The 22,930-nt window shown below is 40.4% G+C and overlaps 1 protein-coding gene across 2 annotated transcripts in view; it reads left to right on the top strand.

Annotated features, from left to right (window-relative positions):
• SERTAD2 (SERTA domain containing 2) overlaps nucleotides 1-22,930 on the top strand; it is a 113,211-nt gene that overhangs the window by 10,163 nt on the left and 80,118 nt on the right. The window contains exons 3-4 of one of the 2 annotated variants that reach the window (XM_027624180.2): nucleotides 7,018-7,055; nucleotides 8,434-8,496. The exons of the other annotated variant lie outside the window; for it this stretch is intronic. Coding sequence (XP_027479981.1) covers nucleotides 8,471-8,496 — 26 coding nt within the window. The 5' untranslated portion in view covers nucleotides 7,018-7,055; nucleotides 8,434-8,470. The remainder of the gene's footprint in view (nucleotides 1-7,017; nucleotides 7,056-8,433; nucleotides 8,497-22,930) is intronic. 2 annotated transcript variants of the gene reach the window in all.

The following is a 22,930-nucleotide window of genomic DNA, read 5'->3' on the forward strand; positions in this document are numbered from 1 at the left end:
TAGATTTGTTTAGGAAGAACTAAGTCTGCTCCACTCTTCATGCCCCATGGTCTTGAGCACAGCACAGAAGGGTTAGTGATGGTTTACTATTAACTGAATATTCCTTATGTCACTCAGTGTATGTTTCAGGGAAATTTCTTTATTGTTGGATTAATGCTTAAGTTTAAAACACTGGCGATTTTTCATGAATAAAAAATAGTCTAGAAAAATTTTCAGAGTTTTCTTAACAGGATTGGGACTATTAGAGTTGTGACTTCAAAGTTTAGGCTCTTTCTACCATACCAATGATACACATTAGGATTACCTGTGCCTAGGCCACAACCCCGGGGTGAGGCCCTCATTTAAGTATTTTTTTTTAAGTCCCCAGATTATTCCAGTGTACATCCATACTATTTCCCACACCATATTCCCCCACACTCAAACTTTCTACTGCAAAACTTTCAAACATGTAGAGAACTTGGAAGAATAAGTCAACAAACACCCATATTCTCTCTACCTAGACTCAGTAATTATTAACCTTTTGCTGTGTTTGCTTTATGGCTCACTCTCCCTTTTTTTCTCTACATACATGCTTTATTGTACCAGGTGAAAATAAGTTTCAGACATCATGATTCTTTGCCATTAAATGCTTCAGTATGCATCTTCTGGGAATAAAGACATTCTCCTACATAACCACAATACCATTATCACACCTAAGAAAATTAATAATAACTTAGAATGCTCTTTAAGAGCTCAGTTCCATTTATTAAAGGCATATGAATTCATATTCTACTAAAAATTAAATGCAAATGAAATGAGAAGTTCTTCAGAATATGAAATTCTGGGAATTCTTGCTAGTGATACGTTTCTCCTCTGTGTTTGCTTAAAACATTTTGATGAGGTAAATGCATTTTCCTAATGTATGGTGAGGTAAGATCCTTCCTAGCTCTCACATCGCATGATCATGTCATGAGAAAAAACACTTATCAGAGTTCATGCCACAGTGCGGTTTAGTGGAAAAAGCCCAATCTCAAGCCAGAATGATGTTCATTCAAACACTTGTTCTGCCATTTACTGCAGGTGACCTTGAAGAAATAAAATTCTTGTATCAGTTAGGACGCTGTCAGAAACTACCTTCAGGCTCACTGGAGTGATCAGGATATATATTATTTCACAAGAAATCCAGAGGTAGGACAGGCTCCGTGGTTGGTCAGTTCTGTAGTTTAGGTTCTTAGCATCTTCCTGCTGTGCCAGACTTCTTATCAGCTCCAACTTTATTTTGGGCTCCTTCCTCAAGCTGGTTCCCATCCATATATTATGGGATTCAGAGGAAGTCAGAAACCTCCCCACAGGTGTGGACTGTCCGTCTTTCTGTCTGATTGGACATCTCTGCCCACTTCTGGACCAGTGACTTGGATTGGGGTTTTCTTAGGGAGAAGAAGGGAGGAACGGATGTGAGGTATACCACTAACAGTGTTCATTACTCCTCCGAGCCTCAGTTTTCTTTGCTATAAAATAGGAACAATGATGTCTACTTCTGTGATTATCAACTGACATAAAATAAGTAAAGCAACAATCACAAAGCTGATGTTCAATAATGCTAATTCCTATTTTATTTCTCTCCTGTTCATCTTATAAAAAATTCTGTCTCCCTTTGACACTGCCACACTACGTACTAGTAAGCACAGAGTAAGTGACTCTTCCTTAACTGGTCTTTGCGCGTCCTCCCACCTCAGTATGTAAGGCAAAACATTTTATCTGAACTTTGCAGATTGGTCACATACCCTCCATTAACCTATTTTGACCCATCTTATTTTTCCTTATATATTTCAACTTCACTTTATATTATTGCAGAGCCAGGGAAAGGAAACTGTCAACGGTGGGTATGTATTTATCAAGATCCGGATCAAATGTGAGCAAAAATCTCTTTAATGTCACTATCTGTAAAAACAACACGGTTGAGATAGATTTTCCCCTTTTATTAAAATAAATGCATCATGACCTGTGAAAAAGTCAGCAAAATAAAATGCTATATTTGAAACATAGTATCTGATTTGTCCAGGATAGACCAGATCTTTGATACTTTGGGAAAATCTAGGCTTATCATCGTAGTTTAGCAACTCTGACTTCTTCAGAACCTACTTTCTAAAAAGAATTGTGTCTTGTTTACCAGCAAATCTTTTTTTTTTTTTGATTGTTTGGTCTTGAACCTTCTTTCACCCACTGTGAGAAAGTCATCTTCCAAAATGGTGTTTTCCAATATGTGTGAACACTGGAGGGTCTTTGTTCAGGCATGCCCTTTTCAAAATATGTAGAGAAGGATTGTCATATTTTTCTCCCTATGGAATTTCTAAAGCACTTCTGATACACCTGTGAAGTTCTGCAAAATTATTATAACCCAATCACACGGGAAGATCATCACCTTATTTTTTAATTTTCTTCCTAAACGATGGGATCACTCTTAAAGGGAAGTTATTGCTCCTTCTTGACCCCTCAAGTAAAATATTGAATTCCTGCTGACCTCCATGGCGAGGAAATTGAAGAATGGTGACAAGCCCGGTGTCTCTCCTGACCTGGAAGACGCTGAACCTTGGCTCATCTTTTTTCCATTACAGTTTTTTTACTTTGTCTTTAATTTTGTTGATGAGGCATCTGTTGATCTAGTTGGCTCTGTGAATACTGAAAATGGTCAGATTTTGAGTGGTTCCATCCATAATTCAAACCTTCTGCTGCCATGAATCATTTCAGCCAGAGGGATATTTTCTATTTTTATTGATTGATTGATTAATTGATGTATTTATTTCAGAGAGAGAAGGAGAGCACATGTGTGAGGGTGGGAGGGGCAGAGGGAGAGGGAGAGAGAACTCCAAGCAGACTCTGCGCTGAGTGCATGCCCAAAGCGGGGCTCAATCCCACGACCCTAGAACACAACCTGAGTGAAAACCAAGAGTCAGACGCCCAGCTAACTATGCCACCCCAGCACCCCCAGAGGGATATTTTTTAAAGGAACTATGTAAGTGTGTGTTGTTGCTTTTTATACATCTCAAATGAAGGTTCTATAAATGTTTAATTATGAAGCAGCACAATCAAAGCAGAACTCTGAAATAAATTATTTTATTAAAGAAGCCAGATAAGGGATCCTGTGGCTATAACTTTAGTTAAAAGTGCTAGAGTTTTGGAAAAAAAAGTTTGAAATTTCTATTGCATTTCCTTAAACTGCTATTGGTTTCTTTAAAAAAAGGGTGACATGTGATTGTAACTTACGAAAGTTGGTTTTGTTTGGGCAGATTTTTAATTTTAGTACCTTGCCGGAAAGTCTTATGGACAGGATTCCCTTTGCTGTGTAACGAATGCTTTTACTGTTTAGTTAAGTTTTGCTACCAGTAGCTCAAAGGCTAAAATGAAAAGTGAAATGGCTGTTGTTTCCCATCTAATTCCAGATTTTATTTTTATTTCCACTACCCAGTGTTAAAAAAAAAATGAAAAGAAAGCAAAGATCGAGATCCAAAAGCTGAAACTAAAATTTAATTTCCTAACTAGAGTAAGGCTGGCTTTGCCGTGATGTGAGGAGTCATACGTAGGAAACATTTGTTCATAGCTATACCGTTGGCCATACTAATTGCCGGGATTAGTAGTTGGATTGGCATGTATTCCTGTCTTCAGACAGTCAGGCACGTAAAAAACAATCAAGGCTAAGCATTTGAGATTGACTCAACTTTTATAACTCCCTACTGAGAAATGTTTCAACTGTGCTTCTTGAGAGAATGGAACACAAATCTAAGTGATAGTGGGTTGGAGAGCAATGCATTAATTGCTTCTTTTACCCAGGACTTTAATGATAGAGTAATTGCCAGAGCTTTCTTTGTTTCTTTCTTGATTCCATCATTTCTGTATTCTGTCTTCGAGCTTCTTATGTGTGGGGTCTAAAGTTGTATGGAATAGATTCTGAGGGCACACTGCTTTTGTCCCAGATCATTTATTGTTTTCACTTTACATATGGAGTTCTTATTTTGACTGAAAATCACAGCATGATCAATGAAAAATTTTTGACCAGCTGACAATAATATATTTACAGTGGCTTTTAAAAATTGTTTGGAAAAGAGATTATACTTGGAGAATAATTTTTGTTATTATTTCTGGAAGACCCAGTGCCATGGAAAATTTTAGGGCTATGAGTCCGTTTTGCTATATTGAGCATTGTGCCATTCAGTTTATACATCTTTAACTATATGCTGTGTGATTGAGTCAGGAAGTATTTGGGGATACTTATGGTCAACTTGAGTTTTGAGAAGTGATTTTTAAAAAATTGTAGCTGGACAAAAGCAAAGGGTCATTTGAGAGTATTGGAATTGTGTTATGTTTGAAAAACTTGTCAGAAAATTTGTCTGTAATTAGCCATACATTTAGATTTATTGTGAACCAAGTCATGGACTCTGCTGGTGGTGCAGCCTGTCTTTCTCCCAGCTGAGCATGAAAACCTGGTAGTACAGGGACGCTCCTGTCTTCTCGGCATGGTCAAGTTACACTGTGGCTCCTGTCACATGTTATCACTAACATAGTGACTACCAAGTGGTGAGTGTGCTACACAGACATGGGTCATGCATTTTTGGTTTTGTTCTTTGCAGTACTTATGCACCGTAAGAGCAGTATTATGACAACTGAAGCATTTTCTATTTGGGCTAATTTAGGATCATCAGTAGAGACATAAAGGCATTTGACCACTCTTTTTTTGTGTGTGTGTGTGTGTTTTGCTCTCATGTGATGACTAGACAGGGAGATGGACAAAGAATCAATGTTGGGGGTGATGGAGGAGAGGTGCTCGTTGCCACTGCTTTTTGTTCGTCTGTGTGATCTACTCATCATTTCTTACAGCTTCTGGCAGCTGTTCTGGTGACCTAGGTTTCACTTCCTTTGCAGAAACTGTGACTTTTATTTTTGAATAATTGATGAGTAAGAAGGTGTTTTTTTAAGAAATGGATTTGCCGTTTCCTAAAATAAAGTGGAAGCCTTTTGCTTGCTTATTCTGCTTCATCTTCTTTTTTTTTTTTTGAAGATTTTATTTATTTATTTTGACAGAGAGAGAGCAAGAGAGGGAACACAAGCCGGGGAAAGAGGGTGGGAAAGGGAGAAGCAGACTTCCTGCAGAGTGGGGAGCCTGATGCAGGCCTCGATCCCAGGACCCTGGGATCATGACCTGAGCCGAAGGCAGACGCTTAACGACTGAGCCACCGAGGCACCCCTGCTTCATCTTCTATTAGGCATCCGTACACTTGTAGGCATAGTTGGTGTGAGAATTACTCTTTTTGAAAGCTTTCCATTTGGTTTTTGGTCCAAGTGGTTGACGTTCCAGCTAGCAGTATCCCTGCTTCTTACCTGAGGAATATAAAATGAGATGCACTTTGGAATACTTATTCTTTAACTTTTTTTTTTTTAAAGATTATTTATTTATTCATGAGAGACAGAGAGAGAGAGGCAGAGGGAGAAGCAGGCTTCCCGCTGAGCGGGGAGCCCCATGCGGGACTCGATCCCAGGACCCCAGGACCACGACCCAAGCCGAAGGCAGACGCCTAACCATCTGAGCCACCCAGGCGCCCTATTCTTTAACTTTTGAATATTGGATGCAGGTATTAGTACAAACTCAGTGCACCATTATGTGACGAGAAGAAAAGAGACATATTTATAACTAGCGAGAAATTGTTGGCAAAGAGAAGTTCTGTCCTGTTCCGTCAGTTCCTGAGGTCGAACTGAGTTTTCTTTTATTAGGTGTGTCTTCCAAGTTGGAATGATTCAGTAGTCACCTGCGAGCATTAGTGTATTGAGTCCTTGGAACTCTTCGTACTCCCAGCGAGGCAGTTTATGAAGCAGATGCACAGCAAGCATGTCTGTTATGACTTTTCTAAATAGTGTACCACACAATGGATGATGTTTTGGTATACTGGACTGTAGCAGTTAGAGCATGACGTGTCAAGTAGAAACTCAGTTATAACTGTCTACTCTTCTTATGCCCTATTTTCTCAGTGTGCTTTATAGTGATCCTGTCAATTTGATGGCCAGACAACAAAAATAAATCCCAAATAGTTGATTTTAGAGTTTTAAGTTGGTTGGATAGGGGAAAACATTAAGTATGAGGATGACTGTCAATTTGGTTTCTCTTACTATTCCTCTTGCTGGTTGCCTTATCAGTGGACTGCATTACTTTATATGCAGTTTTATTTCTTTTAAAAATAAAGTTCATGAACTTTGTCCTGGTTCAGGATGTTTGAAGCTCTGCTGTAATCACTGCTCTGTTCAGCCAATAAAATACTTGTAATTGTAAAACATCTGTGACTGTCAGACCATTAGTGTTCCGGTGTGCCACCATTTTATCATTGTTTTGCATCATCATTGACTTGTGTGTTCAGGTATTCTTCACCACATGAAGGAATGAAGCCAGTAACAGCTGTTTTCAAGTATAATCTAAACCTACTTCTATATTTTTCTACAGGGTTTTCTGGCATCCTTTTTTTTTTTTTAAACTCATTCCATGTTAAGGAGGAGCCCTGGGATGGCCTTTCAGGTTTCTTGGTGTGTTTAGGAAGATGTGGCCAATGTTACTTGCTGGAACTGGCCCTGAAAAAGTTGAACTGGTGCCATATTTTTCATGCTACTGTTATGTCTAACTATAAAATGAAAGAAGTGCTAATAACACTTCCTACTTGTTTAGCACGTTTTCCTCCCCAACTCTCAAAGGAGTTGGCCAATATCAGGCTGGATTCCCAGACCGCGTTTCTATTATTTTCTAGTTCCTGTAGTGTATTGTAATGTTACACAAGACCACAAGACTTAGCGAGTTAACTTCTTTTCTCTTATGTTTTCCTAAAAATTGGAAACAAATCTTTGCTATTATCATCCCCATTTCTCAGATACTGAGACTAAGGCTCGCCCTGGCTAGGTATTTGACCTAGCATTATTCGTTAATCGGCAGCAGAGCCAAAAATAGAACTCAGAATTCGTCCTCCACTTCATTTGTTACTGAGCCGTAGTTTCTCTTCTTTTCAGCTATGCTCACAGCAGGACCAAAGAAAATACATCTTCAGGTACCAAAATATTTCCCACGTCTGTTCTTCAGTGTTCATATGTTAAGATATATACTAGATTTATTGTCTGAAATAAAGTTTCAGTGCCAGTTATAAACATGATCTGTTGCCATATTATTCCTGATTTGACTGCCATCCCAGAAGGTGATGGATAGTTGAAGAAAGAATATAATGAATGCAGTCCCTATTTTCTTTTGCCCTTCTAAATTTAATTTAATATAAAGTTGCTTTCTGCCAGGAAATTTCATGAATGGGCATATGTTAATAAGCCAGACTTTTTTTTCCCTTTATAGTAATAGACTTAACAAAATATCTCCCCAAAGTGGATTCAGTTGGTATATGTTAATACTTGAGTACTTCCTGAGCTTATAGGAGGAAGCAACTCCAGCCACTCCGAAAAGCTCCTCCTGAACTTATAGGAGGAAGCAACTCCAGTCACTCCATTTCTATAAAACTTGGTTACTGCAATCTGAATATATTTTTTGCTTTGAAATATATCCTCCATAATTTTGTTAGTGAATGTTTGTTGAACTTGAGGAGTCTGTTAAAACTAGAAGAATTGACTGTTCTGCTTTAAAAATACTTAAAAAAAAATCAAACAGTGAAGTTTCTGGGAGGGCCATTTCTTTTTTTCTTCAGAGTGACAAAAGTGAAAGTTGCATTTTGATCAATTCTGATTAGTTTTCTTAGTGAAAACATAAGACCCAAAGTGTGTGCTGGTGCACATATACAAAGCTGTTTTCGTGTCTTGGTGTGTCTCCCCCACACCCCCGGCCCCACATGAACTTTTGCATGTATACACATGCCACACATAAAGAGTCCATTCTTGCTCACAAGCAGCTGAAGGAGGCTGGCCACTGCAGTCTTCTGCTCAGTGGAAATTGGCAGCCTTTCTTCTCCTGTAAACAACAGCCTGACGTCACCCCACGCAGCGGTGATAGTGGACCCACTTTAGAGATTCTCAATTGGCAGGACTGTTGAAGGCCTGTCACTGGCTTCGGTCACCTTCAGCCACACTTGAGTAAATGCAATGCAGGGAAATTTGTTAATGTCAGGAATACTGGATAGCCCTTTAAAACAGTCTGTAAAGTGTTTATCCTTGAATTTGCACATAGAATCCTAACAAGAAATCTGTGTGATAAGCGGGAGAGCTGGACTATTCCTGTTTTAGAAATGAGCTAACTGAAAAGTCCAGAGAATTAAAAAGTGAGCAAGTGGTGGAATGACTGATATTCAGGCCTTCTAAGCACGGTTTTGTCTCTCTTTCCACTATTTTAAGTAACTTCTTTAGTAATTGTTAACTGTTGTATTCTGTTACTTCCGCTCCCTTCTAAAACGTGTGGAGATGATGATTTATGAGGTTTTTCTTTTTTTCCAGTGAAGACATCTGTGCATTAAAATCAGATATAGTCTTGATGCATTTGGGGACTCTGACACTAAGGTAACCTGCTCCCTTGCCTCAGAGAGAGATCCTTTTGAAAAATCTAGTGTAAGTCTACACTCCCCAGCATAACTGGAAAGATTTATTAACAAGATGATCCTGTTTTTCATTTGGCCTCTGAAAGCGACATACAATTGAGAGAATGAATGATTACAATTCTTTCGTGATGTTAACTGGAAGAGACAAAACCAACATGAAAGAACTGTTCTATTAGTCAGAAGTCAGATTTTTATTGCAAAGGAGAGGAGAGTTGAGCCACTGGTAAAAATGTTATTTATGTGTTATGTAAAATAGTTGTCTTTCTCACATGCCCACTTCTAGTGTGTTTTCAGGCAGTTGCAAAAAGTGAAGAAGAAGAATTTTACCTTCCATGATTTATAGTTGCATATATGGCCTGGGAATACTTTAGGTTCGTAGATAACCCTTGGTTTTCTGTTCGTGACTTTGAGTTGGTTTTTCAGTGTGACATTAAGAATAGGGAGGGAGGGTGTTTAAATATGTGTAGACTATCCACAAGAAATTACTTGTACTTTAACTTCTCTGCGGACTGCCCCATCTTGAGCCAGCTCCCCTGATTCTGAGGTGCAGGTTTAGAGAATGCAAATTGATGTCGATTTTAGCTTAGCCCTGAGAGAAAAATGGCTAAAACTCTATGTATTAAAAAGGCAAATGCAGTTTTTTAAAAAGCTGCTATCTAACACTGCACTTTGGAACACAGTAGGCACTCAAAAATGAATTTTAAGTGAAGCTGTGAGAATCAGAAGTTAACTGTGTTGGCAACCTCAATAAGCTAACATCTATACAGTAGCTGACTAAAATATACCCAAGGGGGGGAGAAAGTGCATTTGTGGTGAAGGAAATGTATTTTATTGTATAACTTAAAATGAACCAAAAGAGCTGTTGATTTTGCATTTTGTCTTGTCAAATGGGGAAAAAAAGAATCTTGCCTTTAAAAGATGATAGTGCCAGCTTTTAAAATGCCAGCAGGCTGAAGGAATAGAGAGGAAGTACATAAAATCTGCTTTTACAAAGAACGCAAGTGACTCCCGTTTCACCAACCAAGAATGAGGAGTCCATACCGGCTTCCAGTCGGAGCCACTCACTCCTGCTGTGCAGTGACGTCGGGCCGTCTGGGTCTGCTGCGCCGCCTTTGCAGTGAGCGGCCCCGTGCAGTGTGGCACCGGCGCGGGCTTCCCCAGCCGGGCCTGGGGAAGCCCGCACCCACGGCTTACAGGAACGGCTGCAGGGGGTCTGCCCAGCCTGGCTCGAGGTTCAGACAGCTATGCCTCAAGTGTCTCAGTTTATCATTTAACAGCAGCAGAGTTTCTCATCACTGCAAGAAGCTGTTTGTAATGGTAAACAAGGAGTAGGAAGGGCAGGGGACAGATGTTAGACAAGTGAAGTCGGTGGTGGAGCCACGGGAGAGCCAGGTTGGGCTTAGATTGTAACTCCTAAGTCATGCTCTTGCTGTCTGTTTCGCGGGGGATCTGATACGAGCAGAGAACAAAGGAGAAGTTTCATTTTGACCCTTCATAAAAGCATTAGCTTTCTTATTTTGACATTTCAGAGTTTGTTGAAAACAGGATTTGGGCAGATTTGTTACAAGTAATGACACCAGGTAGATGGTGCGTTGCAGTTTGGAAGCCCTCTCGGGGGCGTGGTCCTGTTCCCCAACCTCCAGCCACCTCATGAGCTAGTGCTCTTCCCCCTTCTGAATGAGGAGCGGACTTCTCACTCAACGTTTACGGCTTGCTCTCGGCACCTAGGAGCGCAAGCAGTAGAGCTGAGACTGGACTCTCTGTCTTTTGACCTCTTGCTCCGGTATTCCCTTCACTAAGCCAGAACCAAGCGCTTTTGATAACACCCAGCTCCGTGGTCTTCCCCATCTCTCACTCTCGTAGCTACGCAGAAAACCACAGCCAGCAAATCCAGATTAGTAACCGAGTTCATGTTGCCGAGAGTAGGAGCACATAGACCCTCAAAGGGGAACTTCTTGATTGACTTTGAAGTTAATACTCCAATAAAAAAAGAGGAGTCTTGTTATTTCTTACTTAGAATGGTAGTGCAGCATGAACCTTAGGGACCGTTCAGTTTTAATATACTTTTAAAAAAATCTAGAGTAAAGCATTTCCATAAGGAGAGTGAAACTTCAGTTAATTGCAGAGACTAGTCTTAGGGCTCATTCCCCAAATGCAGACGAGTGTGCTCTTTCTTTTAAAAAGTATACCTCCCTGGGGCGCCTGGGTGACTCAGTTAAGCATCTGTCTCTTGATTTCAGCTCAGCTCAGGATCTCAAGGTTGTGAGATCGAGCCCCATGTGGGGCTCTGTGCTCAGCGGGGAGTCTGCTTGAGATTCTCTCTCTCCCTCTCCCTCTGCCTCTCCTCCCCTCCATTTTTCATAAATATATATATGTACACACACACACACACACACACACACACACACACACACACACACACACACACACTCTTCCCTATGCAGAGGCTGCAGTTCCCATCCTAGGAGCTAATTTGACTTGAACTTCCAGCAGACATTCCTGAGTGTCTGCCCTGTGCAGAGCCCTGTGCTGGACCCAGACCTACAGGAGTGTGGGATCTAGTGGGGGAGGCTTCATCCAAGGTAAGGTGCACCCCACGCTGAGTGTTCAAACATTTAAAAGAGTAGGACTGTCACAGATAAATTCATGGATAACCCAGATTTGGCCTCAGTCTTCTGGAAACATTTATGAGGAAGTTCTTTTTTATATAACCTTCTATCTGTATGAAAAAAATGACAATTGTGACCACTTTGGAACGTTTCAGAAAAATGCTCCTTGTCCCTGAGAAGCTAAGTATAAAGATGAAAAGTAAATTAAAAGCAAAAGAGGGGCGCCTGGCTGACTCAGTCGGTTAAGCATATGCCTTTGGCTTAGGTCATGATTGCAGGGTCTTGGGATCTAGCCCCTCATCGGGCTCCTGCTCAGCGGGGAGCCTGCTTCTCCCTCTCTGGCCCTTCCCCTTGCTCGTGCTCTCATTTGCTCTCTCTCTCCCAAATGAATAAATAAAAAATCTTAAAAAAAAAAAAAGCAAATGAAATTGAGATTGTTGGCACCAGATTTTTCTGTTGTCCCTACAGGTTTGACTGAGAACATCATATATTATTGTGCCTTGTTATAAAAGCTCTGCTGATAACTTTTAATTCCTTGGCATACATTTTCAAAAGCTGATGGCGAGCATGTCACACACTTGCTAGCCCTCCATGAGTGCTGTTCAGCTGAGAACCTGGAGAACCTTTTTTAACCTCTGATAATTTGGGCAATCTCCAAGTCAAGCTGAATTGATAGGGAATGCAGAAAATGATCAGAATAATTACAAGTCCCATTATATAAGAGATTACTTTGCCAACAAAAACACTCATGGAATGCCTTTATAGACCTTACTTGCATCAGAATTAAACTTGTCTTTCTCAGTAGCTATTTCCAAAGCTGAAGAAACTGCATTGTGTAAATGGGTCAGTTTGTGCAGTATTCTGCATGAAATGTTCAGGTACACATAAAGGCAGTTGGATTATAAATTTTAAGGGCAAACTAGCCTCCAGTAAAGCAGATATAGGGGGAAGCTATGTTATATTCTTAGAGGAAGAGAAGTTTCTCTTTAATTTAAAAGCTGCGTTCAATTTCCGAGTCTCTTGGCTTGGATCGTACTCACCTCTGTCAGCTCCAGGTTTTGCTCTTCAGCCAGTCTCTCTCTTCATTCTCTCACATTTCTGCCTCCAAGTCCTTGAATCACACTCAGCAGTACTTGGGTATAATCAGGCGATTCTGCCTTCCCTCTAGTCTCCAGGGCCGAAGAACTCGATGGAATGATTTTGGATTAACTTTTTTTTTTAAAAAGATTTTATTTATTTATTTGACAGAGAGAGAGAGAGAGCACGAGTAGGCAGAGAGGCAGGCAGAAGGAAAGGGAGAAGCAGGCTCTCCACTGAGCAGGGAGCCCAACGTGGGGCTCGGTCCCAGGACTCTGGGATCATGACCTGAGCTGAAGGCAGCTGCTTAACCGACTGAGCCACCCAGGTGCCCCTGGATTAACTTTTAAAAAATAAACAGATATCCCATTGACTGAGGTCTGTGCAGTACCTTTCTACTGTAATGCTACAGGCTTCAAATCATGCCAAAGAAAGAGGCAAAATATTATAAATGGTGCATATGTGAACTTTGCTCAAGAGGCTTTGAGGGTCCAACCTCCATTTACCATGTTTATCCCAAAGTGTTCTTTTTTTTTAATTTTTTTATTGTTATGTTAATCACCATATATTACATCATTAGTTTTTGCCAAAGTGTTCTTTATTTCATTTTGGTAGTGAAGACCAAAGGTGAATTTCAGTAACAACCTTTTTATATTTATAGCTTTTTATGAGTTGTGCATTTTCCCTCTTAGATGATAAATGGTGGAGTGGGGGGATTTCCATAGATTTTAGGGCAAGAACCCAAGTCATCATACATTGGGATTTAAATTTTCAGTTCATCACTTCAGCCCCCAACACTTGAGGAGAATAGGCATTTCATGTCTCCCTATTTGACTGAAAGTGTCAGAAACCTATCAAAGTAACTTAGAAAACAGAGACTTGACTTACAGAATCTAAGAAAGGCTTGGGTCACCAAACTGTGGGAAGTATAGACTTGCAGTTGGCCTGAACGTGGCCAGAGTTCTCCTTCTTTCACCTCTTTCTGCATGTTTATTTCATTTCTTCTCATGGCAGACCATGTTTCCACAGAGTTGGAAACATGGCCACCACAGTTTATTTTATAGCTTCTGTCACTGAAAAGTTCTCTGGAGGCCAAGTTAAAAAAATCATAGGGAGCTCATCAGATCAATATAGATCACGTGTCCATTCCTGGAACACTCAGCAGGGATCAGGGAGGTGGGGGTCATGTAGGAACATGGGGACACATGTATTTACCCACACAACTAGAAGTGGGTGGGTGGCTGGGTATTTCCCCAGATAAGAAATGATTGTTGGGAAGAAAATTCTCCAGCATGTGTACTCACTACAACATGCCAGGCTAATGTCTTTCAAGGGTTTTGACAGAAACTCACAGTAAAAAATACATTTTACATTGAGGCACACATATACACATGTTTAACTGAAAAAAAATTCACAAAGCAATATTCACCCTCACTATGGTTTAAGGCATTCTGATATTTTCTATTAACATTGCATTGTAGTTCACTAAAAAAAAAATACTGATTATAATTCACCTAATTGATTTCATGACTCATTAGTGGATAATGATCTGTTTGAAAAAATACTATGCTAGGCATTAAAAGTAGCAGGTAGTTCATGTGCAAACAGATACTTGGGCATGAATATTTATTGAGTCTTGTTGAAGAAGTAACTTACATTTTAGAAAGATGCTGGAGTCTCAGGGTGACAAATATGTGACATGAATGCCCTTTCCAATTCCTGTAGTGGATAGGATGGTGCTTTTCCTACTGAAGAATCCTGGAACCACCACCCAGCCCTTTGTAAATTAAAGTAACGGAAACAAGCACTATGCTTGCACTTCACTCTGTTTTAGATTTATCTTTTGCTGAGAAATACTGAAATCTGTGGACCTAGAGAATGTCCCCAAATGCTTTCAATTCTCTATTAAAACATCAACGCCACTTCCTTGAATATTTCACTGTGGCACATGAAAGGCAGCTTTGCTGACCACCGTAACACTATAAAAAGATGGATGATATATTTACTTACCCAAGAGCCAGTTGAAAAGTGGAGGTCTCTTTATTTTTTATCTTCTACTGAAACATTTGAATTCTCATACTTCCATCTCTTAAGTTGAATTGAGCTATTCAGATGGAAACTTAGAGTGGTAGTACGTACAGAATGACCCCTGAATGAGATGTGGCAACGCAGAGAGGACTGGTCGGGCTCCTTTCTGCAAACAGTCCCGAGCCCATACAGGTCCTAAAGGACCGATAAGCGTGCAGTGCCATGAAGCTCACTGTGAAAGGCAAAGCAGTAAAATGTTTAGAAGAATGTATTGGAGAATATAGAGTTAGGAATATGGAGAGATTTCATAAACAAGACGCAGAAAGGACTGACCATAAAGGAAAAGATTGATAAGTTCAACTGCGGTTGATCGACTTCTGTTCACTAAAAAGATGGGACAAACAGATTGGGAAAAGTATTTAGAACACCTACAACAGACAAAGGACTCATACTCAATCCAAAGAGCTGTCATGGGAGTGTAAATTGGTACAACCATGTTAGGAAAAAGTCTGGTGGTATCTAGTGAAGCTGAAGATAAGATATCCTAGGATCCAGCAGTTTCACTCCCAGATTATACCTTCAAGCAGCAGTTCCCCAAGCCTTTTGATCTTACTTTATACTTTTACAAATTATGGAGGACTTCAAAGAACTTTTGTTTATGTGGATTATATCTATTGATATCATCTGCCACATTAGAAAACAGAGAAATTTAAAAAATATATATTTGTTTATTCATTGAAAAGCCCATTACGTGTTAACATAAATAACATTTTAAATGAAAAATAACTAAATTTTACCAAAACAAGAAAAATTAGAAGAGTGGCATCGTTTTACAGTTCTGCAAATCTCTTTAATGTCTAGCTTAACAGAAGACAGCTGGATTCTCTCTCTGCACTTTTACGTTCATCTGCTGTGGCATGTTGTTTTGGTTGACGTATATGAAGAAAATGTGGCCTTGCACAGATATGTACTTGGAAAAAGGAGGAGTATTTTCATAACCTTTCCAAACAATTGTAGATATTCTTCTTTGATGCCCAACTAACTACAAATGGTGGTTTCTTAAAGTTTGGTGGCAGTGTGAAACCTGAAACCATGTCAATAAACTTGTAATTATTTATTAATTAAAAGACCTTAGTTTATCTTGCATGTTGCATAGATTTTTACTCATGCTTGATTTTGTAACACCAAACATCGATTATTTGGAAAATATTGGTTTACTGACTTTTGTGGATCTTTTCATTGTTGACACATTTCATTATACAACATTAAGATGTCACGTTCTTTAACTTCACTACTGATCTCATCGGAAAAGTGTTTAAGTGTGGGGAAGCTGTCAAGCACATGGTGACAGATACAAGTTTTCCAAAATTCTAATTTTCACTTGAGAGCCCGAATTTTATCACTGGCACCAAAACTGTCAGTTGTTTTTCTGAAGTGATAGGCTTACTTGTCTGCCAGACACTCGAGTCTGAATAACCATAGTTTGTCATTCCTTCAGTAAAAATGGCGTCCCATGAAAAAAGCAGCCTCTGTTAGCGCGAAGGCAAACAATTGCCCAAGCACCTTTCTCCAGGCGACCTTTGAACCTTGGTAGACTGCAGAAGTGCTTCATGTGGACTCTCCTGTTTTTGTCACAGAATATTAAAAAGGCACGTTCTCAAGGGTAGAGATTGAATAAAATTAATATTTTGACTGCTCCACTGGGGACATTTTAATGCGAACCTGGCATGTTTTATTTAGTGTGCAGAGGTGAGGAATACAGTGATTGCTGGTACAGTTTGGTACTGCTGCCTTTGTTCATGTCATCTTGAACCCATCCCAGTTTTCCAGTTTTGTAGTAGTCAAGGGACCCCTCTCCACTCCAGGAGTTCGCTGGACCATGCTTGAGAACTGCTGCCGTGGAGAAGGCGCGGCTCTTGTGCCCAGGATACACCAGGAGACATCAAGGAGACATGCGTGTCAGCAGGAGTGGGGGGAGGGCATGTGATCAAGGAGGGGTACCCGGTGGGAGGGTGCTTCTGGCATGCTGACGATGTTCTATTTCTTGACCTGAGTGGGGATGTTGCTCTATAATATGCAGATCTGTCCATTCATATTAATGCACTTTTCTCTGTGTTTGTTACCTAAAAGTCCAATTCTCTGACTTTTACTAGTATTGCTAGTCTCTGGTTTAGCAAGATAAGGTGTTGAGAAGGGAGGAGCCACCCTCCAGTGTTCCCCCCCTTTGTATTGGATGCAGGATGTATTTGTCCAACCTTTTCTGCTTTTGGGGCCATGGTTCCTTTGGTTCTATCACAGTTGAGGTAGGAATTCAAATACTTCAAGTGTGTTTTCCTCCTCATAGTTACTGACCTGGCCAAGACAGTAAAAATTTTGACGAAACTTTTTTAGTTCAAAACTTTATATAGTGCTTCGTTATTTGAGACTTAAGAACCTTTCTGTAAGAGCTGTTCCTATATCCTTATTTTCTGGAAAGGGAACAAAGTGAAAAGTGACTTGAGTAAGTGGAGATTAAAACCATTTCTAACTCTTTCTGCTGCTATTAAATCATAAAACTCTGGTGACTGTACATGAAATAAGAAGTAGTAATAAGATTTCAGCATTACTGGATTATCTTACTTATGGTCATGCTATTATTAGTGGTCAAATTTTATCTCTGTGACATGGAACTAAGCCCATCGAGATACTAAGACTTGTATTTCATAGGTAAGGAAACCGAGGCACAGAAAAGATCAGTAACTAATTCTATAGCAAAGCCAGGACGAGTTTAGATTTCTTGACTCCTAGAATTTGCTTTTCCCACGAAGCTAGTTGAATTGTAAGGAATTCAAGACAGTCATCACACCGTGGACTCTTTTATGTTTACATCTTTGGCCCTCTTGCTGCAAGCTGAGCTCGGGCTCTTGCACTCTTGACCAGGAACATCAGTCAGTGTTCTGTATGTACATCAGCACCATCTACTGTGCTTCCTTCTGTTCTGAGACTTGGAATGAGAACATTTAGAAAACCACAAAGACTGAAATAATTTCAGTTTTGTCTGTTAGAAACCGAGTCCGTTGAGGTGTGCATTCTCGGCCGCTAATCATGGCATTCAGCCTGAATCCCTGTGCCATAAGCAAGAGGAGTGTTTACTGGCCGTGTTTTAGCTGTCAGGATGACTGCAGAGTGGTGGAGCCGGACCACAGAGAAAACTGATTAACTTTCAGATGTGCCTGATCTTCTAGCAGGACTGTCCCCTTGTTCCTTGGCAGAGGTTCACCCACTGGGTTTGTGTGTGCAAGAGTGTGTGCACTGAGGGAACAGAATCATCCCAGTGTGGTTGCCACAGATTAGGCAAAGAGTGCCGGACTTGGGGTGTATGTGGAATGGCGTGCCCATGGAATGAGCTCGGATTTAAATGGACATGTGAAGTCTTCACAAAGGTGGCTAAGAGTCTGTGGCAACAGAGTGAGGTAATCAGAAAATAACTTAAGCCTCTTTTTATAGGTTGTCCAGGCTAATTTTTTTTTTTTTTTTTTTGGGAGTAAATTTACCTTTGTTAAGGGTTAGTGCCCCTGGATAGATAAAAACATTTTTGGATATTATAGGCCTTGTATTTCACAACAAGGACCCACATTCAATACATATTTTTCTCATTAACTCCTACCAGGGTATTATTTCTAAGATGTAGGTGTTAATTCGAGTCTTTCACAATTGAGATAGAACAGAAGTCTAAGAAATGAATCTACTAATTGCATTTTTACTGATGCATCTCAAATAGGGCAGTCTAGTCATAAGCAACCCTACACACAAGTGGTGCTGCTTTGCCCCAGTTTCCCCCTTCTAACCAGGCCCAGGTACTGCCGCCACGGAAGGCGCTGTCCGTACTCATAGAATCTGAGGGTAGGAGTGAGGAAGGAGGGAAAATTACGGAAGCAGTGGCTAGGGGAGTGGACCCCAGGAACAGAGCCAGTCTGGTCAGCTTCTGGCAGTTTCCTACCTTCTTGCTTGCTACCAGAGTTCTTCTTTATCCTCGTCAGGTGCCACTGAACACAGTAACAAGTGTGGGGGAGCAGGGGTCTTCTTTAACATGTAGCAAGGAGGGTAAGAGCATGAGTTTGGAGTCTGACACTTCAGACCTGAAATTGGGCGTTAATCACTTCCCAGCTGTGTAACCTTTGGGCAGGTTGCTTGACCTCACCTGCCAAGTCTATTTTGTCTTCTGTGAATAGGGATAATTGTAACTCCCTCCCAAGGTTACTCTAGGATGAAATTAAGACTTGTGTACATACACCACGGTACATGGGCCCATGCCTAGGATGTAGTAAGTTCTCAGTAGATAGTAGCTCTTATCATATAATGCAAAAAATTAAAAGGCTCATTAATGATCCCTACGGCATAAATTATCTTTATGGCAGTGCTTTATTGCAAATATCTAGTTGAACTCTACTCCCTGGAGGAACTGACATTTCAAGAGGGGTAGGACAGGAAGGAACTTCTAGCCTAGAGGTGCTAGGGAAAGGGGCAGGTCAAGGTGGGAAAACGCAGGCGATTTAGGGCATCATAAGGTTCTGTGCAATGGGGAGAGGAAGACTAAGAAATGGGACTAGGTGGTTTCTTCCCCCAGAAAAGGGGGAGAATTCTTCCTTTTCCTCCTCCCTATTGAACCACATACACGTTGTTGCCAGGACCCCACATCTGCCCTCTGGCTGCACATTCAGTCACAGAGCTTTCAGCAAAGTACCCATGTTTGGGTCTTGCCCCAGTCCCTCAGATCTGAATCTCTTTAGCAGGGGGAGACCCGGCAGCAGCTCCGGGAATTGATGGGCGGCCTGGGTTTGGAAGCGCTTGAGCTACGTGTGGGTTAAGTATACTTGTGAAGGTTAGCCTGGACACCGGCCCATTCCAAGTTCTAAACAAGTGGGAACTTCTTACTTACACATGCGTGTGTGCGTGCACTCATGCACATGGGAATGTGCACAGACAGCCTGAACTTCACCAAAACTTAGTCCTTTGCTGAGTCTGCAGTCGGGAGGAGTGTAGAAGAGGTTACTGTCACTGCTTTTAAGGTGGAGAAATAAGTTTATTTACAAATAACTATAAAATGTCCAAGATACCATGAATGCCATAATAGAGGCATAAATTAGGGTGACAGCTCAGAGGAAGGACAAAGCACTCAAGTACTAGCGGGGAAGGCTTTTCAGAGGAAGTGAAGTTTAACTTGAATCTTAAAGGATGGGGATCGGGTTTTGGACGGTGAGGATGAAGAGGGAAAGGCATTTCAGAGAGAGGGAATGTTGTGAGCAAAGATGCAGAGATGGAAAAGGCCAAGGCATATATAGGAACAAGAGATGGACCAGCTAGGGAGAGAGTTGAAATTTATGCTGAGGAATCTGGCAAGTTTATGCGGTTTTTGAAGCAGAGGGTAATGTGGAGAGAGCAGTCTTTTAAGGAAGGTGAATCTTCCTGAGGGTACTCAGGACAGGGGACTGGAAGCAGATGCGTTTTCATGGACCACGTACATCTTTTCTGAAGACAAGAGGCTGTATAAAGGAGGAAGGGAACAGTGCGTGGTGGACAGTGGATAGTGGTGGTGGAGTGACATGGATAGAATGGGAAATGGGAGGGGAGGCGACTGGATCAGGGGAAAGGAAATTCTTTTACTTGACCTGTGGTTGCCCGACGTCCACAAGATCTGTGTTGGCCCGTTTCAAACCACTATTTAGGTTATTCCTCAAGATGCAAAGGTGCAGAAAAAAGCTGGAAAAATTTTTTGAAAACTACCTCTCTTTCCCCGAGATTTTTTCCCCTGAAATGGAGTGTCGATCATTGGAAAAAACTGCTTAAGATAAGGTGTTCCTGTTGCAACCTGCTCATAACTGCTGATTCTCCCCCACCCCCAAATTATTTCTAAAAACCTGGCAGTAGAAAGACTTCTCTGGAAAGCCATCTGCAGCTCTCACTTCCCTGAATCTCATTCTCCCTTTGTCAGGCATTCTTTATCTAATGGCCCAGATAAAATGAACTCTGGGAGAATCTGAGTGCATTTCCACTTATGAGCACAGAGAAATACTTTATTTAGAAATAGGAAGGGTTTTATTGCAAGCTAACCCGTGTGGCTGCTGAGCTCTGCTATCCAAAAATTCAGGAAAGCGTGTGGGTGTGGGGGCACCTCTCCTGGATTCGCCTGGATTTGCCCTGGACTCAGAATCGTGAGAAAGGATAGCGATTTATGTTGTTTCCAGTTAATATAAATATTAAGAATGAGAAGAAAGGCTATTGTTACTGCTGCCTTAGAAATACGACTAATTAGGCAAAACCATCCATGAGAGAGTTATCATCTGGGATTAGGGTGGGAGGTGGCCTTGCCTTAGGAAGTTTTTCCACCTTAAAGAAATTAAAAAATGGGTATAGATAGAAAGACAATAGAGCAATATTTATAAAGTCTTTATTTTAGGAAAGACACCTAATCAAAGCCATCGAGCTACTGTTTTTACTTTTGACATTTGCCTTATTCCATGTATGTATTTTTATATATAGGGAAAAATCATATCCATGCAATTGATGTATTCTGCAATATACACTTAAATATGACAGTCATTTTCTTGTATCTCTATATCATTTTTATGATAGAAATTCATTTAGTATTATACATGTTTTATTAGATTTATAAATCATAAGTTATCAAGCATTCCTTAATACTGGATCATTATATTGTTCCTTGTTTTTAGGTGCTAGAGAAACACTGTGTTGTGTATCCTCTATGTATGCCGTTTTGCTTTTATTCAGTTATTCCCTCGAATAGATTCCTGGGAGCAGATTTATTTAGTCAAAGGGTATAATATCTTTATGGTGCTTGTCTCAGTTCCTTTCTGAAAATGACTACTTCCTGTATCTGCTCAATGCTCTAATGATAATAAACCTAGAAACTATAAAACTTTCTTATTTTACTACAATTTTGATTATAGTGTTTTTTAAAGGATTTATTTATTTATTTGAGAGAAAAAGAGTATGTGAGTGAAGGGCAGATGGAGAGAATCCCTTAAGCAGACTCCCCACTGAGCGCAGAGCCCCATGATGCGGGGCTCTGTCTCACAATCCTGAGATCATGACCTGAGCTGAAACCAAGAGGCAGAAGCTTAACTGACTGAGCCACCCAGGCGCCCTGATTTTAGTTTTTTAATCTCAAATTGACAGCAACTACTATTTCCTTAAAATTGGGGTCTCACAAATACATTTACAGCTGTAATATATATTAAACATAACTTTATGAATTTATTATCTAAATAACCTATATCCTTTATTATATAAAATAAATCCCACACATATTCTCTTTTCTTCAATATTTCCAGAAAGTTTATCTCCCTAGTTTTTTTTTAAGACTATAAATCCCTTTAAAATCCTACTTTTTCTTTTCTTCATAATATGCTAGGTCAGTTCAATCATATTTACATACCTACTGTGTCTCAGAGTCTCCTTTCAAAATTTTGGTGTTTGTGCATGCACTTGTATCTTTTTCTTCTGTTAATTTTAAAAAGGAAAAACCTCATTTTTTTTAAACTACTCTATATTGATCCAGTATATTAAAATACATTTTTTCTACAGTTGCAAGTCATTTCGTGTTTAGGTGGGTCTTTTTCCAAGGACTTATTTTCTGTGTGTCTGATACATAGCTATGTTAAGACTGAAATAAGCTTTGTGGCTGAGAATAGTCTCCTTGCCAGTTGGTTTCTGCCACACTTTTCTTTCCCCTCCAGTCCATCCTATTCATTACTCCCAGATTAATTTTCCTAAAACACTGCTTACTGAAAAGCCTCACTGAAAAACCTTAATTGACTCCCCATTTCTAGATGAATTGAGTATAAACTTTTCACCTTAGCATTTAAGACCTACGACAAAACATGCTTTTGCAGGCTCATGACAACCACTGGCGAGGAGGTTGGCGTGCTGCCACGGCTCCCTACCCCAGAAACCTCTAGGGGTAGGACCCTCTGAAATCCCTCTCTTTTAAAACTCCCCAGTTGAAGCACCACTGGACAGGGGTGACGAACTCTGGCACTGGAAGAGAGCAGAGACTTAGACCCTGGCTTTGCCACTTAGCAGCTTAATGATTTCCAGCATGGGTGCGGGGCTCTCTGTACTTAGGCTTTCTTCTCTCTGTAAAATGGGGTCACATAGTATCTTGTGAGAATAATTGCAATTCTGCATACAATAATTGGTACAGGGTAAGAACTAAACAAATCTTGACTGCTACTGTTTCCTAGTATTAGTAGTAGTAATAAAAGTCATAAGCTTTGCATTCAGACAGATGTGGGCTCATATCATAACTCAGTTCTTCTTTCCAGATCTTATCTGAATAACCGAATTCTCTGACCCTTGGTCTCCTCACCTACAAACAGGGCTAATAATGCCTCCCTTTTCTAATAGAAGATATAAGATATAAAATATTAGCACATTTGTACAGAGGGGCACAAAATTATGTGCCAGGTGCTGTTCTAAGCTCTTATGTTTTAACTACCTTTCCCATGAATTCTGTGAGGTGATACCACTACTATCATTAGTCTACAGATGAAGAAATTGAGACATAGAGAAGTTAAGTGACTTGCTCACGGTCACACAACTAGGAAACCATGGATTTGTTAGACTCAGTCTTCTCACTCCAGAGCCTGGTCTCACCCACTCTGCAGTGCTCCTTCTCATTGT

This window comes from Zalophus californianus, chromosome 8, assembly GCF_009762305.2.
Source record: "Zalophus californianus isolate mZalCal1 chromosome 8, mZalCal1.pri.v2, whole genome shotgun sequence".
Lineage (NCBI taxonomy): Eukaryota > Metazoa > Chordata > Mammalia > Carnivora > Otariidae > Zalophus > Zalophus californianus.